This window comes from Thalassophryne amazonica, chromosome 12 (assembly GCF_902500255.1).
Source record: "Thalassophryne amazonica chromosome 12, fThaAma1.1, whole genome shotgun sequence".
Taxonomy (NCBI): Eukaryota; Metazoa; Chordata; class Actinopteri; order Batrachoidiformes; family Batrachoididae; genus Thalassophryne; species Thalassophryne amazonica.
In genome coordinates, this window is record NC_047114.1 from 48,934,447 (window position 1) to 48,956,336 (window position 21,890).

At 41.0% G+C, this 21,890-nt stretch overlaps 1 protein-coding gene across 1 annotated transcript in view; it reads left to right on the plus strand.

Annotated features, from left to right (window-relative positions):
* Nucleotides 1-21,890, plus strand: part of tgm1l1 (transglutaminase 1 like 1) — a 57,113-nt gene that overhangs the window by 20,358 nt on the left and 14,865 nt on the right. The window contains 3 exon segments of the mRNA XM_034183185.1: nt 10,543-10,794; nt 17,875-17,993; nt 20,274-20,381. Of these exon segments, the coding sequence (XP_034039076.1) occupies nt 10,543-10,794; nt 17,875-17,993; nt 20,274-20,381 (479 nt within the window).

The window sequence follows — 21,890 nt, forward strand, 5'->3', positions numbered from 1 at the left end:
CAAAATCAAACAGTACTGTGTTTATACATTGTGTCTCCTCATTTTCCCTTCTGTAGTCCTCATTGTTGACCTTTGATCCTAATCACTCATCTCTAATCTTGATCATGATCTTTGATTCTGACCTGTGATCCCGCGATTTTGCCTTATTGCTGAAATTTACCCTGATCAGTCTTTGCTATTAATTTCCGAACTTGATCATCTTGATCTGTAATCCAGAGCTTTGATCCTGATGACTTTTCATTGGTTCTACTGATTCTTCTTTGATCCTGACTTGTGATCCCAAACTTTTAAACTGAATGCTGATCTTTAATTTTGTATTTATTTATTTATTTATTTTGTCTGTTCGACATCAGAATATCCTGTAATCAGGATCATAATCAAAGATCAAAGGCAGAACAGAATCAAAGCAATCAACAGCATATTTTAAAGCTCAGTTATAAATGCAAGATTCAACCCTTGATCCATTTGTTGAACTAAGTAACTAATTAACTAAGTACAAAACAGAAACAGAAACAAAACACAATCTGAATAAGAAGAAGAAGAAAAAAAAAAACACAATAAAGCAAACTATCCATGAGGAGAGATTGTGCTGTGGCCCACTGACAATGTGATGGATGGGCACTGGCCCTGCACCCTAGGGTGCTGGATGTATCACACAATACTGTCTGTGGCCCCAATGACTGCGTGCTCATCTCAATAATGCCCTTTGTTTTTAATGCTGTTCTGGTATTTCTGATTCCCGTTTCTTCAGCTTGGTAAAAACTTGGTAACTGTTAGAATGGCCTAAGCAGTGGGTCACCCCTCTAAGTCTGGTCTGCTTGAGGTTTCTTCTTCAACATCAACACAGGGAGTTTTTCCTTACCACTGTTGACTGTGTGCTTACTCCAGGAGGTTGGCAAGGTTAGACCTTACTCTTGTGAAGCGTCTTGATGCAGATTTGTTGTATACATAAAATAAAGGCCCGCCCACAGCTTCATTCACCCCAGAGACGCTCAGCATCTGGGGGTGGGACAAAATCGTGGCATTTATCCAAGGACCGTCAATTTCGAGGCAATGAAAAAACTGTTCCAAGCTGTCCCATTGGAGTGAACAGATGCTCAGCTTCTACAGGAAAATGCACTGACCATAAACCGTAGCAGAAAAAGATTTATGAGAAGTTAACAAAATAGAGTTAGTCCATTTGTGATAAGTAGCTGATTCTGAACAAACTCGGCATAAAGATGAACGTGTTCTAATGCATTAGTAGTCAATGAAATGTTAAACTGTACGAATTTGACCACTTAATTTTTTGACATTTTAGGGGAAACTGAGATTCCCTTGCAGTCTTAGAGAAACTGCCTCTGGTTTTTAGAAGAAGAGCTCTACCCTTTTATTTCATGTTAATTACATAAGTTTTTAATGTTAATTTACTGTCTTAATGTATTTAGAAATTGTTTAGGTTCTTGTTATCATATACACACACTTTATTATTACTTCTATTTCGTCATTTGATGTTTAAATGGACCACGATCAAAATAAGTGTTTTCACTTTCTTGTGTCATTGATTTATTTTTAACATATTTACAATTATATTATGTACTTACATTGAACTTACTAAATAAAATCATATACACATACGCACACATGTATGCTTTTAATGTATAGATGATTTACTGCCCCCTGCTGAAATAGCATATGAGTCCAGAATATAATTATCACATTGTTCAGAGTTGTTAGCAAATACCCGTAGTTTCTCCAAAAATATTATTCCTATCCACCTTCCATTTTGGCGGCCTTCATTCTTGAACAACAAACCAAACAAGAAATGTCAGCTTTCCCCAGTTTGTCTGTATTCGAAGTAATGTGCATGCACACACATACAGAGCTTGAACAGAGATGGTGTTGGAAGACATCAAACGCACTATACCTTTCACTCATGGTAACGGCAACATGACACTTATCTAAACTGACTAAACTAAATGAACTATAAAAACACAATAATTCAATAACACTGTTAAATTAACATGAACCACAATTGCAACATTTAAAACCCCAAAACCACAAATTCCCATGGTGCATTGCAGCACAACGTCCATTGTTCACTGTTGTTAGCTAATATCACTAATTTCTCCAAATATATTTGTCCTATCAAATTTCTGTTTTTACAGCGTTCATCCTTGACCCAAAATACATAAGCATACCAAATAGCAAATGTCAGCTCTCCCCAGTTTCTCTGTGATTGACGCACATAGAGGCCACTTAGCTATTATAATATAGATTGAAATGAATTATACTAAACCAGGCTTGCTTTGTGTAACCCCAGTCAGCTGTAAACCTCAACCTTGGTTCCAAATAAATTGTGGTAGATGTGGTCAAAATGCTGCACATGGCAAATTAAAAATCTATCCGCAGTTCAAACACAGCTATGCCACAAAGCCACAAGTTCTGACCCTTGACCACCAGCAACCCCCCCCCCCCCCCCCCGCCCAAACTGTTAAATGCCTCCAAACATGAAGACACCAGACACCCCTCTGGTATGTATGAACAGTCCTCATACTTCACCGCCGTCTGCATGCCTGAGTGCAACCAACCATTGCTTCACCACAGAGAAACACTTTGCTTCGGCAAACATGTGATTCAGTGTAACCAAACAGCGGAGGAGAAAAAAATCAACATGTTTGACAGAGACTTTTGTGGGGATTGATTTCATACCAGCTCTTGGCTTCCTAGCTTGTATTTTGTTCAGCTTCAATGGATGAGGAAGGAATCAATCTGTTTTCTGAAACACTGAAGATGTTCCAAGAGAAAGGAGCATTTTCCTCCACTGATTTCCTTTATAGCAGGCGAGAGAGGAAGGGTGTAGAGCCCTGCTCCTGGTCAGATAGAGAACAATGTTATTTTGATAAACGGTACACTCCCTTTAGAAAATTTTAAGCTTGGCAGGGCACCAAGTAGACAGGAAGCACCACATGTACCTTAATCCAGATGGTGGCACTGAGTAGAACAATTTTAAACATGACTTATCCCAATAATAGAATAGAATAGAAACTTTATTGTCATATCACATATACACATACAACAAAAATTTGTCCTCTGCATTTAACTCATCCTAATTACAGTTAGATGCAATCCAACCACTAGGAGCAGTAGCCAGCCACACTCCGGTGCCTGGGGACCAACTCCAGATGTAGACGCTGCCTTAGTCAGGGGCAGAGAATGGAGCAGACCCTAAATAAGCATGTTTTGATTGTGGAAGGAAATGGGAGTGCCCGGAGGAAACCCACGCAAACACGGGGAGAACATGCAAACTCCATACAGAAAGGCCTGTAATCGATCCCACGACCTTCTTGCTGTGAGGCACCAGTGCTAACCACTAAGTCACCGTGCCACCCAATAACTAATTTTTACAATTTGTTAGGGTTCAGCATCAGATTGTATATGCAATTAACCAAGCTTATTGTCTAATTTTTTGTATTTATTTCTTTTTTGGTAGGGGTAGGGGGCGGGGGTCAGGAAATGCTTGTGTAGTGTGGGAATCCTTGACACAGCCAAAATTTTGTTTATGTAGACTGGAGAAACTATGCATGAAGTGCAGGGCTGTGATGTGATTTACAGTTGGTGTTGGCTGTATCTACTGCAATGGGAACAAACTAAGAAACTGTCACAAGAAAAATCTGCAGTACTACAAGTGGCCATTAAGTCACAACTGTTATTTTACTTTATTATATTCAAGGTGATCAAAAATCCTATTAATGAGATTTTAAAACCTTTTTATTATTATTATCACTGCTCTTTGCATGCCTGAAAACCCTGTGTGCACGCATGCATATATACTGTGGGTGGTGTTGTGTGGGCCGCCAGAAGAGGAGGTACTGCTGGCCCACAACCAGAGGGCGCCCTGCCTGAAGTGCGGGCTTCAGGCACGAGAGGGCGCTGCCGCCACGGACACAGCCGAGGGTGACAGCTGTCACTCATTATCTCTTGACACCTGTCACCCATCTACACTACATCATCTCACCCCATAAAACCCGGACGTCATCTCCATCTCATTGCCGAGATATCATCGACCTGTGAAGGTAATAATCTCAGCCGTATAACTAACTGTGTTTAGTAAACTCATTTTTGTAGCTGTTTTTCCTGTGGAGTGCATTATCTGGAGATTGGCGTGACCGGCGACAGCATCGCTTTACACCCCACCAGATAAGTGCTGTGTGACAGGAGCTGCACGAGTGTGGATGAGAGGTGGAGGTGGAATCTCCACCATTGTTGTTACCAGTGATGCCGGTAACGCGTTACTTAGTAACGCGTTACTCTAATCTGACCACTTCTTTTAGTAACGAGTAATCTAACGCGTTAATCTTTCCAAGTCAGTAATCAGATTAAAGTTACTTCTCCATGTCACTGTGCGTTACTATTATTTTTCATTGTGGGTCGATAGCAGCATTAAACTTGGTCTGTGGGCAGGAGGTCGGGGTTCGACTGAACTGCCCACTTTCAGTGAGCTGTGAACTTTTCATCCGCGGTTTTTTGCAGCTGCTCGACTCGTCCTCACCTCTTAAAGGGCGGTGATCAGCACACCTGCACTGAGCTTTACGAAGACATTTTTATACTTTTTCCTCCTTTATTTAGAATTCTGAGCTGAGCCGCTCCGTATCGTCTCGTTAAAAACAGCTGATCCTCCGCGACGTGTCAACAACTAACACTATTTTCCACTCAAATGCACCTAAACTCTCTTTCTAAGGACCACATGATGTGAAAACGCAATAAAACTTTCTTACCTGTAAATCTGGTCCTGTTTTCTGCATAAATAAATGTTATCCATTCTTTGTGCTCAAACGCCAAAGCAGGGGCGAATCCAGATGGAATGGGGGCGTGGGGGAGGGATGTGCCCCCCCCACAACAGCCCTAGATTAAAGGTCCAGTTTTGAAGCCGTTTTTTACTACAACTACTAATATTGCTTAAAATAATAATAATTTCGACAAGTAAAATGTTTAGAGAGAATTTAAATGTTAGAAAAATGTTAGAATTTAATAGTTACATTTATAACAATGTAGGTTTGAAATTGCAAGTTTTACTATTACAGTGCTGTCAACAGTTAAATATGAGGTCAAGAAAGAGGTCTTTATTTTACTTTTTATAAAACAAGTATTTATTTTCATTGAAGTCAAGAAAGGGTGACTATAAAGTGAGTTTTGGCAAAACAGGTATCATTGTCATGTTGACGTGGGTTGTTGTCGGCAGCTGGGGAAAGTAACTAAAAATGTAACTAGTAATCTAACTTAGTTACTTTTACAATTGAGTAATCAGTAAAGTAACTAAGTTACTTTTTCAAGGAGTAATCTTTAATTGGATTACTTTTTCAAAGTAACTGTGGCAACACTGGTTGTTACTGGGGGTGCGCACACCCACATCTTATTGTTTCTGCTCCTCGCCAGCAGTACCAGATCTGACATTCGGAGACGGTGGCCACCTGGGGACTCAGGACTTGGCGGCTCCAGTATTCTCCGGGTTCGGTGGCGGAGGAAATCGTGTGGTTCTGGTTCTTCTCAGGACAGACGTCTTCTATCCTCGAGCCTGCCCACACGTCACCCTTGTGACTGACTGTTTGCAAAATTACACATTCCTCTGTATTGTGGTTGTGCTCATTCACAACAGTAAAAGTGTTCATATTCGACTCTTTCATTGTCCGTTTCGTTTACGCCCCCTGTTGTGGGTCCGTGTCACTACACTTTCCCAACAGGTGGGCTGGCACAGATTCAAATAGATAAAGTCTGTTGCTGCCGGAATTGTTTTGACAGCTATTCGGCACCAAACTCAGCTGTGTGCAATTAAAGGCCCTTCTTGGGAAGCTTTAAAAATAACATGCACACAAGCTTTAAAGATGCCATACAGGAGTGCATACATACATGGTATTGCTTGCAGTCCTGTGTGTCTGTCCATGTGCAACAAAATAACTCAAAAAAGGTTTTGATTTGATTTGGACCAAACTTGCAGAAATGAATAAGGGTCAAGTAAAGCCCCTTTCACACCGGGCCAACATAGAGTTGCTTAATGTGGCATATCGACTACACCGAGCTTATGTGGCCCTATGTGGCAAGATAATGAGTGACGCAAAGGAATCTGTGAAATGGCCGCAAAAATTTTACGTAAATTTTTTTTTTTGCGGACTTTCGGCGTAGAGCACCGGACACAGTGCTCTGAGGGTCTACACAACACTGCCTTACTGTATGTAAGTCTACACAACACTGTGCTACTGTACACCATGCCTCTGCAATTGTACACAACCCTAAGCCAGTCTCACGAGAAATCCTTCTAGGTTTTTTTTATCAGTACATACCTGCATTGCTAGATTTTATTCATCCCACTGGACTCTGCTGAACTTTGCTGGCAGTGAAGCTTCAAGCAAGCGACTGGGTGGAGTCACAACAACACAACGCAGAGTGCAGCCACTACAGTGGTGCCGTGACCCGGATGGGAGTGAGTTTTGGGGGGTAAGTGTAACGGAGGCCAGCAGGTGTCATTGTGCATATGTAGTTAGTAAATCTCACTGCCAACAGCTCAAAAGCATTCTCTGGTCATAAGGCCAGAGCCCTGGGTTTTAGCCTTCTGGTTAGAGAGTCTAACTCCCGTGCCGAGGATCATGAGTTTGCATCCTGAGGGGAGCGAATGGGCGGAGTCATAACAACACAACACAGAGTGCAACTGCTATACTTGGGTGAGCTTGAAAAGTAAAAATCAAGGTCAAGATATTTTAAATCAAACCTTTATTTTGCAATATGGATTAGGGATGATGGAAGGGTTGTGTGTTAGTCAAGGATAAAGTGATTCAGTTTAGGAAAGAATCAACTGAATGTTGATGCTACTCAGAACCATATATTATGTTGTCACAGAAACACAAAGAATTCATTTGTGTAAATCTGTGTCAAACACGTAAGTGAGAGTGAGTGTTCCATTCTTCTTGTTAGCAACATAAATTTAGTAACTACAAGATAATACAGTGTCTCATAACAATACCCCATTCAATGTAAAGCCACAAACCATTGTTTATGAATAATAACCTCCAATGACAAGGTTGTTTTCACTCATGCATGCATGCGAAGCAAGGATATTTGCGTAAGCTTTGTTAATCAAATGCATATTCATTAGATTTGTGATAGGATTAGGCCTATTTTGTCAGAGATTCCATCAAATTTGGAAGGTGGGGACAAGGAAAGGACTAGAACCACAAACTATTTCAAGATTTAAAACTGAACAATTTTTCCATTGAATAAGATTGGAAATATCATAGTGAAAATGATTGACTTGATCTCAAATTGGATCATTACGTTGTCATTAGTGGTGGCCAAGTGGTTAATGTGCTTTTTCTGAGTGGGATGATTCACAGTTCAAACCCCACCCCTTTCCATTTGCTATGTAATGTGCATGAATGTAAAAATCCAACGCAATGGAGTTGCATCAGGAAGGGCATCCAGTGTGGAACTTGTGCCATATCAACATGCAGATCCACCTCGCATCTTCTGTGGCAACCCTAGGTGAAAACAACAGAGCAGCCAAAGGGTCTTACATAACATTTTGAGGTGGCTTTTTTATTAAGGCATTACTTAAAAATTGCCTAGTAGCAGAGGTACCCGGACATTATACGTTTCAGTGGCTAATTTTGCAGAACCTCAGGATAAACCTTCTTACTTTTCCATCACTGCAGAGTACGTGAGGATTTCTTGGATTATGCACCAACAATCAGCCGAAGCAAAACTGGAGATGGCTGAACACAGGCTCCTTCAAGTTCAGCCCCATGGCCTCGGAAGCTGTTAATTTAGAATCTAAATTGACCATGTTGATGCTCCAATTCCAAGGATGTGCTAAATTTTCTTCTCTACACTTATGTGTTATGAGTTATGTGTGTTTCCTTGGCAGGGGTATGTGCTTTGTGAGTGCTGTACCTAAAATCACTGTGCTGATGCAGATTCCAATGGCATGCTTAATTTTTTTTTCTACGCCAAGTAGTTCCCAACTTACAAGCATTAAGAACCAACATACAGTAGTGTTCAGAATAATAGTAGTGCTATGTGACTAAAAAGATTAATCCAGGTTTTGAGTATATTTCTTAGTTACATGGGAAACAAGGTACCAGTAGATTCAGTAGATTCTCACAAATCCAACAAGACCAAGTACTTTTTTAGCAATCCTGTGAATCACTAAACTAGTATTTAGTTGTATAACCACAGTTTTTCATGATTTCTCCATCTGTGAGGCATTAATTTTGTTGTTTTGGAACCATGATTTTGCTTGGTTACTACTTTGCTTTGGGTCATTGTCTTGTTGAAACACCCATTTCAAGGGCATGTCCTCTTCAGCATAAGACAAATTATAAAAAAAAAAATCATACATTTTGATTTCTGGATTTTATTTTTTTAAATTATGTCTCTCACAGTGGACATGCACCTAAGATGAAAATTTCAGACCCCGCCATGATCTCTAAGTGGGAGAACTTGCAAAATCGCAGGGTGTTCAATACTTATTTTCCTCACTGTACAGTAGTGTTCAGAATAATAGTAGTGCTATGTGACTAAAAAGATTAATCCAGGTTTTGAGTATATTTCTTATTGTTACATGGGAAACAAGGTACCAGTAAATTCTCACAAATCCAACAAGACCAAGCATTCATGATATGCACACTCTTAAGGCTATGAAATTGGGCTATTAGTAAAAAAGTAGAAAGGGGGTATTCACAATAATAGTAGCATCTGCTGATGACGCTACAAACTCAAAACTATTATGTTCAAACTGCTTTTTTAGCAATCCTGTGAATCACTAAACTAGTATTTAGTTGTATCACCACAGTTTTTCATGATTTCTTCACATCTGCGAGGCATGGAGTCAACCAACTTGTGGCACCTTTCAGCTGTTATTCCACTCCAAGATTCTCTAACAACATTCCACAATTCATTCACATTTCTTGGTTTTGCTTCAGAAACAGCTTTTTTTATGTCACCCCACAAATTCTCAATTGGATTTAGGTCCGGGGATTGGACAGGCCACTCCAAAACATTAATTTTGTTGGTTTGGAACCAAGACTTTGCTCGTTTACTAGTGTGCTTGGGGTCATTGTCTTGCTGAAACACCCATTTCAAGGGCATGTGCTTTTCAGCATAAGGCAACATGACCTCTTCAAATATTTTGACATATCCAAACTGATCCATGATACCTGGTATGCGATATATAGGCCCAACACCATAGTAGGAGAAACATGCCCATATCATGATGCTTGCACCATCATGCTTCAGTCTTCACTGTGAACTGTGGCTTGAATTCAGAGTTTGGGGGTCATATCACAAACTGTCTGTGGCCCTTGGACCCAAAAAGAACAATTTTACTCTCCTCAGTCCACAAAATATTCCTCTATTTCTCATTAGGCCAGTTGATGTGTTCCTTGGCAAATTGTAACCTCTTCTGTACATCTTTTATTTAACAGAGGGACTTTGCGGGGGATTCTTGCAAATAAATTAGCTTCACACAGGTGTCTTCTAACTGTCACAGCACTTACAGGTAACTCCAGACTGTCTTTGATCATCCTGGAGCTGATCAATGGTGAGCCGTTGTTTTCTGTTTTCTTCCACACGTCTCTGTTTTTTTTTGTCCATTTTAAAGCATTGGAGATCATTGTAGATGAACAGCCTATAATTTTTTGCACCTGCTTATAAGTTTTCCCCTCTCCAATCAACTTTTTAATCAAACTACGCTGTTCTTCTGAACAATGTCTTGAACATCCCATTTTCCTCAGGCTTTCAAAGAGAAAAGCATGTTCAACAGGTGCTGGCTTCATCCTTAAATAGGGGACACCAGATTCACACCTGTTTGTTCCACAAAATTGGTGAACTCACTGACTGAATGCCACACTACTATTATTGTGAACACCCCCTTTTCTACTTTTTTTTACTAATAGCCCAATTTCATAGCCTTAAGAGTGTGTATATCATGAATGCTTGGTCTTGTTGGATTTGTGAGAATCTACTGGTACCTTGTTTCCCATGTAACAATAAGAAATATACTCAAAACCTGGATTAATCCTTTTAGTCACATAGCACTACTATTATTCTGAACACTACTAATATATATATATATATATATATATATATATATATATATATATATATATATATTCATTTTTTGTATATTGGTTTACTGTACTTTTTATTACTGGCATTTATTATTTCAATATTGGAATCTATGCTTTGATTCCTGATAAAAATGCATGATTTTTTGGCATATAAGACACACTGCAGTATAGAGTAAAATGTAGGACCTTCCAAACTAGTAAACATGCAACTTGTCCTCTACAAAATACTGTATGTAGATAAGTAGTTTTGAATTAATCATTTGTTTTCAGTTGACCAAATGTTACTAAAACCTGTTTTAGTAACCTTTTATCCTTTCCATCAAGATTGATGGAAAGGATAATGTTTACCTTGCAGTAGAAACATAAAATTTCAGAGGTGAAAAACTTTTGTCAGAATTTTAATTTTAATTTCAGTCACAGTAAAATAAAAACACCCTGTGTACAGGTTCCCTGCCAATGGTCTCCAAAGGCACCCATGTCATTGTTTCTCGGGTGGACAAACTGAAGGAAAAAGGCTGGGAGGCCAAGCTCGTGGAGCAGAATGACACCAAGGTCAAACTGTCCATCCACTCACCAGCTAGCGCTGTGATTGGCCTGTACGAGCTCACCGTGACTACTTGCACTGCAAAGGGTGAGGCAGTGAATGCCTACAATGCCAACAAGAACATCATCATGCTCTTCAACCCCTGGTGTAAAGGTAAGATGAAAATCAATCTGGGGAAGACTGGATGACTGGAGGAAAATAATGAGTAAGAAAAACAGACAACACATACTTTGTGAAATGAATTGTATACTACCTAGATTATAGGTTTCACATCTCTTCACTAGTCAATATTTTTGTCCCGCTCCTGCAAGAAGATACTCTCAAAGCTAAGAGCTTCTTCATTCTGAAGAGATATTCTGGCCCACAATATTGATGTGTGCTGAGCCTGTTAATCTGTGAGAGGGTTGCTGAGATAAAGTTGTCCAGGGCAGAGAAAAGCCACCTCAATCTGTGGCTTTGATGCCATCTGTCAAATAGCTTCAACATGACCCTGTGTGGGAATGTGGGAGTTATGACACCGAGCTGCTGACACATTGGTTTTTGCTTCACTTATTACTCCTCTGGCAAACTATATCACCAAATCACTGTAGTCACCTCTTTTGGGCCTCGTTATCAAAACTTACAAATTTGATCTTAAAGTACTACTAATCCACCCTTTTCATGTTTCAAATGCCACAAAACCTCGGAGAGGTCGCCGCGCTGCGAGATCTCCGTAACACTGAGAACTGCATTGAGATGCTCTGATCACGCTGCACTTTAACCGCTGCATACGGACAACACCATTAACATCGCAACATAAAACTATTTTTATATTGTGCCTAAAATGCTTGTGAATATATTCTCTGGGTTTATAGATGTTGTTGTTGCGTTTATTTTATGTAGACATGGGAGAATCACAGGCTGTTTCTCCGTTATTTTCAATGGGAGCTGCTGTGAGCTACGCTCGCTTCCTGATCATGTCGTTCTGGGAGAAAGTGAAGTTTGCTCCTTGACGTCTTGATTATTGTTCTTTACAACACTGTTTGTCCTCTTTGTTCCAGACTAATATATATAATATGTCTGAAATTCAGTTTGCGTTTATTAAATTCCACGCAGATTAAACGTAGCAGACACGGATTATTTGTTATAATTGTTTTGCCAAGTTTTCAGGGTATCATGCAGCAGTCTCTTATTAACGTGACGAAAAGCATAAAAAATACATTTTTGTAGTATAATTTTCATTTACAATTGTCATTGTGTGGATTCTCTATGTTGTTTTGACTGCAGCGAATCTTTTGCGAGCAAGGGATTATGGGATACATGAAAACCCTGGATGTGAATATATGACTGGCTTTGGTTTCTGTGATATCACAAATTCTCAAGTCAAATGTAATTTTACTTATAACATAATGCTGTAATTTAAGTGGGTCGATGGCTGAGAGAAATACAAGTTTACAATGGGTAGAGTTTCAAAATATCAAAATGGTTAACTCTTCGGAGCACAAAGTCTTTACCAAGTATCTAACATTCTCACTCCCAAGTCATTTTTATGATCAGTTAGTGCCTCTTTGCAACACAGTGTGATGAGTTAGAGACCCCTATTGCATAATTTTATGATGGGTGGGAAGACACATGAAAGTATCTACTTCACTTCCATATCTTCAGGAAACAATCATCTATGTTTTGGCTACGGTTAAGATTTGGATTAGTAGGGTTAGCATTTCAACGCACCTTACACAGTGACATAGCGGGGTATCCGATGACTTGTCACAGATTGATCAGTCAAAATGAGCTGCTTGCGGCAAGATGTGAAGACTTGGGTGTGAGACTGCATTGAAATATAATGTACAAAATATTTCAAAGACTTTGTTCCCTATTGGCCACAGTTAGAATTCAAGTGCACCCAACTTTTAACATCTCCGAGGTCATAGTGTTGTGATCTTGTGTACCTAGTTTCACCTTGATACTCAAAGTATTTGTCAAGATATTGCGTACACATCAACACCCCCCCCCCCCCGTGCCCAAGCAATATAGAATCAAAACAAGAAGCGATGCAGGTAAAAAGTGGGCCTGGATGTGATTAAAAAAAAAAAAGACTGTCTGGTTGCTGCAAGTGGCCGCACGTCCAATCCTTTCTTACCTTCGCTCTGTCTATTCCAAACAAAACCAATCCCTCCCTCTGTCTCAAAAAAGTCAGAATTTGATAGTCGCTGACATAAAAGCTATGGGGTGAGCGCAGCGTAATCCTGCAGCTGGTAGCAGTTTTTCCCATCTTTTCTTTTACTCTCTGACTGTAGTTCCTTCTTTCATGTTTCTTTCACATCTGTTTTTTGAAAACTCTCTATCCCTGACCTCCACCCCACTCCCCAAACTCCTCCTCTTTATCTGCATGCCAGATATTTGCAGTAAGAAGTAAAGAGCACATTTATCACAGTTGCCTGATAGTGTCTTCCATACCTCTCTCCGCTTTCTCCCTTAAATCCTCAAGACCCTCCTCTCCTGCCTCTCTCCCAAACTGTTTATCTTTCTCCAAATTCATCCTCTGGAATTTATCAACCTCCTCCATGTCATTTCATCCTTTTGCCCATCTCACATCCATGCTTTTATTGTCGCCTCCTTTGTTTTTGTCACTCTTCCTTCCCCACATATTGGGTGACACTGTGGCAACAGTATGAGATAAAATCTGATGGAAAAAAAAAGGGAAACGGAGCTGATCTCACTCAACACAGACCCGTAAACCATTTCCCATAAATGAATGCAGGCCCCACACCAAGGTCTGCGGAGTCGTTGTTTCTTAACTATTTCCTGGCCACAGGAACTTGAGAATTACATTCTTTGGTTGTTTAGTGTTTGAAGAGTTTTTAATTCTGTGCTGTTTTCACACCCAAAATCTGAAGTGCTTATCAAACAAGTGTTATAGGTTGTAATGGGGGTACAAAAGCGTATGTATTAACACATTTATTCTTAAGGTTCATGTGGTGTCTTGATGTATCTGATTTCTGCAAAAACAATGTTTTTTTTTTGGGGGGGGGGGGGGCGGGCATGGTACAGTGTATACAAAAAGTATTCACAGCATTGCACTTTTTCCACATTTTTACCCGCGGCCAAATTATGGCCATCAGGTATTGCAAAGAGTTTGCATCTGTCCATCCGTCATTACTGCCAGGGTCTTCAAATTCTCGGGGACCATTCTTGGGACATAGATCTTGGACAAGTTCAAAGATGGCTAACCTTGACCTATTTTAAGCCCTGGTCACACGGCACTAACGAAGGACACCGAAGCCAATACGAAACAAAAAATCTGGGCTCACGTTGACTTTCAGAGACACTGTTTAACCATCATCCAGCTTTGTTTCTGTCGCTGGCTCTTCTTCAGAATTTTCAAACTGTTGAAAAATGTGAACAAATTCTGACAACAACCTCAATTCGTCCGTATTCTGTTTTGCCTTCTGTCTTGATGGTTCCTCATTGTTTGCATAGTTCCCATACTGTCAGTGTTCCGTTTGATTGTCGTCTAACTTCGCATGAACATTGACAACATCTGAAAGGATCAGTAACTAAAGATCCGACGAGCTGAATGTGACTTGTCCATGTGTGGGACGAAAAGCAACGTTTTCATACAGAAACTACTTTAGCTATTTACACATGTTCCAGCTGTCTGTGGCTGCAATATGCATGTGTGCGCACACACGTTGTAGTGAAGACAAACCTGTTAAGACAACACAGCTGCAGGTGGCTGTAGAGAGCACAGACTCACTGCAGAAATGATCACAGCATCAAAGTTGCCATTCGCTTCATTTTCCTTTGGTTTCGTTTCCGTCTTTTATGCGTTCTGCACTCACAGGCTTTTCGGCGATGGGAGAGGTGCCGGCTCATTTGTCCACTTTTTCTCAACAGTTTGTGGCTTTGTGCCTTTTTTGCTTCGTTCAGCTAACGCTGTGTGCCGTGTGACCGGGCCATTAAGAGGCCAATAGGTCACATTCTGTTTCTGATTTTATGCGCATAATGCAGACGGTATTTTAGCATTGCGTTATTTTTTTTTTTATGTCACAGCCTTGTTCCAAAATAGATGAAATTCATTTTTCCCCTTAAAATTCTACACACAATACCCCATAATGACAATGTGAAAAAGGTTTTTGAGATTTTTGTCAAATTTATTTAAAATAAAATAAAATAACTAAGAAATCACACGTACATACGCTGTGAATACTTACACTCAACAAAAATATAAACACAACACTTTTGGTTTTGCTCCCATTTTGTATGAGATGAACTCAAAGATCTAAAACTTTTTCCACATACACAATATCACCATTTCCCTCAAATATTGTTCACAAACCAGTCTAAATCTGTGATAGTGAGCACTTCTCCTTTGCTGAGATAATCCATCCCACCTCACAGGTGTGCCATATCAAGATGCTGATTAGACACCATGATTAGTGCACAGGTGTGCCTTAGACTGCCCACAATAAAAGGCCACTCTGAAAGGTGCAGTTTTATCACACAGCACAATGCCACAGATGTTGCAAGATTTGAGGGAGCGTGCAATTGGAATGCTGACAGCAGGGATGTCAACCAGAGCTGTTGCTCGTGTATTGAATGTTCATTTCTCTACCATAAGCTGTCTCCAAAGGCGTTTCAGAGAATTTGGCAGTAAATCCAACCAGCCTCACAACCGCAGACCACATACCTCCACATCCAGCATGTTCACCTCCAAGATCGTCTGAGACCAGCCACTTGGACAGCTGCTGAAACAATCGGTTTGCATAACCAAAGAATTTCTGCACAAACTGTCAGAAACCGTCTCGTCGTCGTCATCTGGGTCTCGACCTGACTCCAGTTCGTCATCGTAACCGACTTGAGTGGGCAAATGCTCACATTCGCTGGCGTTTGGCACGTTGGAGAGGTGTTCTCTTCATGGATGAATCCCGGTTCACACTGTCCAGGGCAGATGGCAGACAGCGTGTGTGGCGTTGTGTAGGTGAGCGGTTTTCTGATGTCAATGTTGTGGATCGAGTGGCCCATGGTGGTGGTGGGGTTATGGTATGGGCAGGCATCTGTTATGGACGAAGAACACAGGTGCATTTTATTGATGGCATTTTGAATGCACAGAGGTACCGTGACGAGATCCTGAGGCCCATTGTTGTGCCATACATCCAAGAACATCACCTCATGTTGCAGCAGGATAATGCATGGCCCCATGTTGCAAGGATCTGTACACAATTCTTGGAAGCTGAAAATGTCCCAGTTCTTGCATGGCCGGCATACTCACCGGACATGTCACCCATTGAGCATGTTTGGGATGCTCTGGACCGGCGTATACGACAGCATGTACCAGTTCCTGCCAATATCCAGCAACTTCGCACAGCCATTGAAGAGGAGTGGACCAACATTCCACAGGCCACAATTGACAACCTGATCAACTCTATGCGAAGGAGATGTGTTGCACTGCATAAGGCAAATGGTGGTCACACCAGATACTGACTGGTATCCCCCCCAATAAAACAAAACTGCACCTTTCAGAGTGGCCTTTTATTGTGGGCAGTCTAAGGCACACCTGTGCACTAATCATGGTGTCTAATCAGCATCTTGATATGGCATACCTGTGAGGTGGGATGGATTATCTCAGCAAAGGAGAAGTGCTCACTATCACAGATTTAGACTGGTTTGTGAACAATATTTGAGGGAAATGGTGATATTGTGTATGTGGAAAAAGTTTTAGATCTTTGAGTTCATCTCATACAAAATGGGAGCAAAACCAAAAGTGTTGCATTTATATTTTTGTTGAGTGTATGTACGAACCAAGCATGAAGTCAAAGGAATTGTCTGTCGACCTCTGAGACAGGATTGTCTCAGGGACAAATCTGGTGAAGGACACAAAAACATTTCTGCTGTTTTGAAGGTCCCAATGAGCAAAGTGGCCTCCATCATCCATAAATGTAAGACGTTTGGCTCAACCAGAACTCTTTCCAGAGCTTGCCATGTGTTTAAACTAAGCAGTTGGGGAAGAAGGGCCTTAGTCAGGAAGGTGACCAACAACCCAATGGTCACTCTGTCAAAGCTCCAGCACTCCTTTGTGGAGAAACTTTGAGAAGGACAACCATCTCTACAGCAATCCACCAATTAGGCCTGTCTGGTAGAGTGGCCAGATGGAAGCCACTCCTTAGCAAAAGGCACATAGCAGCCCACCTGGAGTTTGCCAAAAAGGCACCTGAAGGACTCTCAGACCATGAGAAACAAATATGTGAAGATTGATGAGATGAAGATTGATTTGATGAGACGAAGATTGAACTCTTTGGCGTGAAGGCCGGGTGTCATGTTTGGAGAAAACCAGACACCATCCCTACAGTGAAGCATGGTGGCAGCAGCATCATGCTGTGGGGATGTTTTTCACTGGCAGGAACTGGGAGACTAGTCAGGATTGAGGGAAAGATGAATGCAGCAATGTACAGACACATCCTGGATGAAAACCTGTTCTAGAGTGCTTTTGACCTCAGACTGGGGCAACGGTTCATCTTTCAGCAGGACAATGACCCTAAGCACACAGCCAAGATACCAAAGGAGTGGCTTAAGGACAACTGTGAATGTCCATGAGTGGCCCAGCCAGAGCCCAGAGCTGAATCTGATTGAACATGTCTGGAGAGATCTGAAAATGGCTGTGCCTCAGCGCTCCCCATCCAACCTGATGGAGCTTGAGAGGTGCTGCAAAGAGGAATGGGCAAAACTCCCCAAAGATAGGTGCACCAATGTTGTGGCATTATATTCAAAAAGACCTGAGGCTGTAATTCTTGCCAAAGGTGCATCAACAAATTATTGAGCAAAGGGTGTAAAATAACTTTTTTTTTTTAATGTTGTCATTATGGGGTGTTGTGAATGGAATTTTGATGGAAAAATTAATTTATTCAATTTTAGAATAAGGCTGAAGTGAAGTACCGTGAATACTGAGTATACATATATGTAGCAAAAACATAACATCAACACAGTGATGCTGGTTCACCTCAGTGGGAATCCTGCGAGCGCAGTGTTGACAGAGTGATGTGTCACATTAAAAATAAAGGGTCTCTGCATTACTGCATACAGGTTTAGGGCATAAAATTTAAGTGATTACCAACTGAGCCACAAGAAGTGTATCTGTATGTGAACACATTCACTGATCTGAGCAGAACAGTACCTTTAGCCTATAAAAGACAATCATTGTATATTATGTTGTATTATTGTGTAATATTATGTTCTAATATATTCATATGTTTCTAGACGACACAGTGTTCCTGGATGATGAGGAGCAGCGGAAGGAATATGTGCTCAATGACACTGGGAGGATTTATTATGGCACGGAGAAACAAATTGGTACACGTACATGGAACTTTGGGCAGGTATGATCAGTGGAAAGGTACAGCATAGTATGTATTTATATTAGCTGTCATTCGATTAGTTGTGATAAGGTCAGTAACAAGCAATCATTAATGTAATTACTTTTATCTCTTCTTTAATATACTTCAGTTTTGCTTTGATCTCCTATTTGACATTCTTGCCTTATGACATCATAAAGATCAGTCTGTTGTTGACATGCTGTATGAACCTGGTGTCCAAAGAGTTACACCATGATGTAATTTAGTGTTTCCAGTTTGATGTGCCACATAATTGCATACACCTAGCCACCTCATGGACGGCAAAGGTCGGAAGTATAATGACCTCTATCAGTTTTTAGGGGTATGTGCTTGCAGAGTTTTCTTCTAGGGTTACCAAACTCACCGAAGGTTTGGCTCCATGGCCGTTGGGAGATGAAATGTATATTTGAGAAATTTAATGACCCGTGAAAACAGCTGGACAACAGTTAACTATGGATGTCTGACCTCTTCAATCTCACATCAGTTGCATCTTATTTCAACAATTATTGTAAACTCACAATCACATAATGACACATTTGCTGGAATAAAAATGTTTCCCCTTGTCTTTTCTCATAGAGGCCTCTCATTTCACAGCTTTTTCTCAACCACCTCACTGTGCACTGTAGAAAGTGCAATTAAATCGGTAACTGTTAACTTGTTAAATGAAGCAAGTTTGACCAAAATAAGTTAACAAGTTGGTGTAAATTTTGCTTAAATAATATATAAGACTTAACTCAGCGTGTTAGCAACTGAAGAACTTTTTTTGGTTGGTACAAGTCTAGTTTTGGTCCATGAAATTGTGCCATTTGTCACCCAGTCCACCACCCTGTGGTCCACCCTCGGTCCTGCATGACAATTACCCAGGTAGACAAGGAATCCATTCCCATCTCTTGAAAGTAACCTAATCTACCCGCTGGAGCCACATGAAATGTGTAAATGCGTCTGTCAGACAGTGGGCTCCTCCAGACACTCCCAGTTCACCCGCACTATTGTTTGGGCTTACCAGGTCTGTCCAAAGAACTCCACCCATGCTCTGACCCAACTCACAGCTGGATTGTGATCAGTTGACGGCTCTGCCCCTCTCTTCACCCGTGTCCAGAACATGTGGCCTCAGATCAGATTATACAATCACAAAATCTTTGACCTTCGGCCTAGGGTGCTCTGGTACCATGTACACTTATGAGCATCCTTATGTTAGAACATAGTGTTTGTTATGGCCAGTCCATGACATCCAAGGATCAAGGAGGCTGTTCCTCCCAATCATGTCTCTCCAGGTGTCTTTGTCATTGCCCATGTGTATGTCGGAGTCCCCCAGCAGAGCAATGGAGTCCCCATTGGAGCCCCATGCAGGACTCTTGTCCCGAAGGCACAGGGAGGCTACCCTCTCATCTTCTGGGGTAAAGTCCAACGTAGAAGTGCCCAGCTGGGGACTCATGAGTTTCACCTCCGCCTGGCGCATCACACCCTCGGCAACTCCAGAGAAGAATATGTTCCAACCCATATCAAGGAGAGTAGTTCCAGAGCTTGATCCTGTGGTTGAGCTAACTGGTAGCGTTCCACCTCCCGCACAAGCTCTGGCTCCTTTCCCCATAGCAAGGGGATGTTCCATGCCCCCAGAGCTAGCTTCTCAGGTCTTGTCCATTGAAGCCCTTGACTTTCACTGGGACACATAAACCTCTCCATGATAAGGTGATGGTTCCCAGTTCACCAAACAGTGGATACCAATCAATGATTGCTGTTTGTGCAAATTTTTTTTTTATTTCCTTAAGAGTGGTTGGGTTTTTTTTGTCGACACACATTTGTTGGTTTGCCAGTATAGTAAGTCCCTTGTTTTTGCACTCGGGGTCGCCACAGCAAATCCAAGGTGGATCTGTATGTTGAATTGGCACAGGTTTTACACCAGATGCCCTTCCTGATGCAACTCCACATTACATGGAGAAATGTGGCAGGGGTGGGATTTGAACCGGGAATCTTTCCGCACTGAAACCAAGCACACTAACGACTTGGCCACCAGGTTTGCCAGTATAAGTACTCAAAATTTAATTAGCCCATTTTTATTATTGAATCTGGCTAAATAATACTTTCAGGTCTGGAATATATCACAGTAAAGTCTGAAGCAGATGTGAATAAAGTGGTGCAAGTTGGAGCACTTTTGGTCTCAGTAGAGGAAATCGTAAAATCAAGTAGTTTTTGGTTGTTAAACATTTCTATTTCTCCATACTATGGCCAAATACTTTTTTGATCTTTTCTTTTTCTTTGCTGTAGTTCCATGAGGGCATTTTGGAGGCATGTCTTTATGTCCTGCAGAAGAGTGAAATTCCTCCGTCAGGGCAGGGGGATCCTGTCAATGTGGTCAGAGTCATATCTGCCATGGTGAGAAAAACTGGAATGCAGACAAGAATGTGTTGATCCCACCCTTACACACTACTCACACATTTGCACAAGAGTACATCCTTTACAAACTTATGCAACAGTTTTCTGTACGTAGCATGTACAAAATAAAAAAGGTATTACTGCATGAGGAAAAAACGTGATACAAAATTATGAAAAGCAGCTGCTGAATATCCTATTTAGTTATTTATATTAATTTACAAACAAACAAACATGGCCATATCTAATCTTAAAAAAATACATAATTTCTCTTTTTTGGTAAAACTACATAAATTAATTTGCTTTAATGTGCTTTGCCTTCAGTTAGCTTGATATTAAACTTGTCCGTTATCTTCTGATTATGTGACCTTTTCAATTAACGTGATATTCAGTTAGCTTTTGTGAGCTTTTGCTTGTTGTTGCTAGGATTGTTGAAGTGCAGTGGATGGAGTTGTTGCTAGGACTGGCATTTTATTGTGAAAATATTCAACCGGTTACAAAGCATATGATGGAGAACAATAACGTGGTGTAGTGCTCAGGAGGTTCTCAACCCCCCTCCCTACCACCCCCCCCACCACCAGTCACTAATCCATATAATAAAAGGCACGTGGCCTCTGTGTGTTTGTGTATCCAGAGCATCAATTTAAATTAGAGGTGGGCGGATCGATCCTAATATCGATACCAACGCTGGTATTGATATTGAACGATCCTCGTGTAAAAAGATCGATACTCAAGGTTTTTTCCTCTCCGTGTGGACTGACTGCTGCGCATGCAGATTCATCAAAGTCTACTCTCTGTCTGTAAGAGCAGCGCACCTTCCCCCCCTCTGGTCTTTTGTTGTTGCGCCGTCACATGGCTCAGCGGCGCCAGCCAACAGCCATGCAGGTAGGCTCAGCCTGGCCCACCCACTCAGCGCGCTCCTTGAATCAGCCCTCTACCTCGGGAGATTTTTGTTTTAAGTTGTGTTGAGTGATATTTTTTTAAACAAAAATGTTGATTGTGATAATAAAGTATTTTGATGTCATGTACGATGTTTGGTGAAATTCTATGCTAGGTCTATTGGATCTTTCGGATCTGTGAAGCTTAAATATTAAAAAGTATCGATATCGGCGATACTGGGCCTGTATTTACTTGGTATCGGATCAATACCAAAATTCCTGGTATCGCCCACCTCTAATTGAAATCCAGACAGAGTTGATTTTCATCGTTTGGCACGCTTATGTAGTTTTTCATGAGGATTCAAGTCACGAATACAGCAATGTAATCAGTAATAATTTTTTGAGAAATCAGTAATTTTTTGAAAACAATGAGCCTGTTTGTCATACTTCCACAATAAAAGCCCGTATTTCAAAATAAAAGCCTGTGAGGTTGCTGCAGAATGACAGAGTTCATCAGTCTGTCCGTCCTCTAACATCCCAGACAGCAGATTCAAATCTGGACATGTTTTGTATGCATGTGACCCCAAACCCAGAATTAACATGTTCACACTCCGGACAAAACAGCAGAATTGTG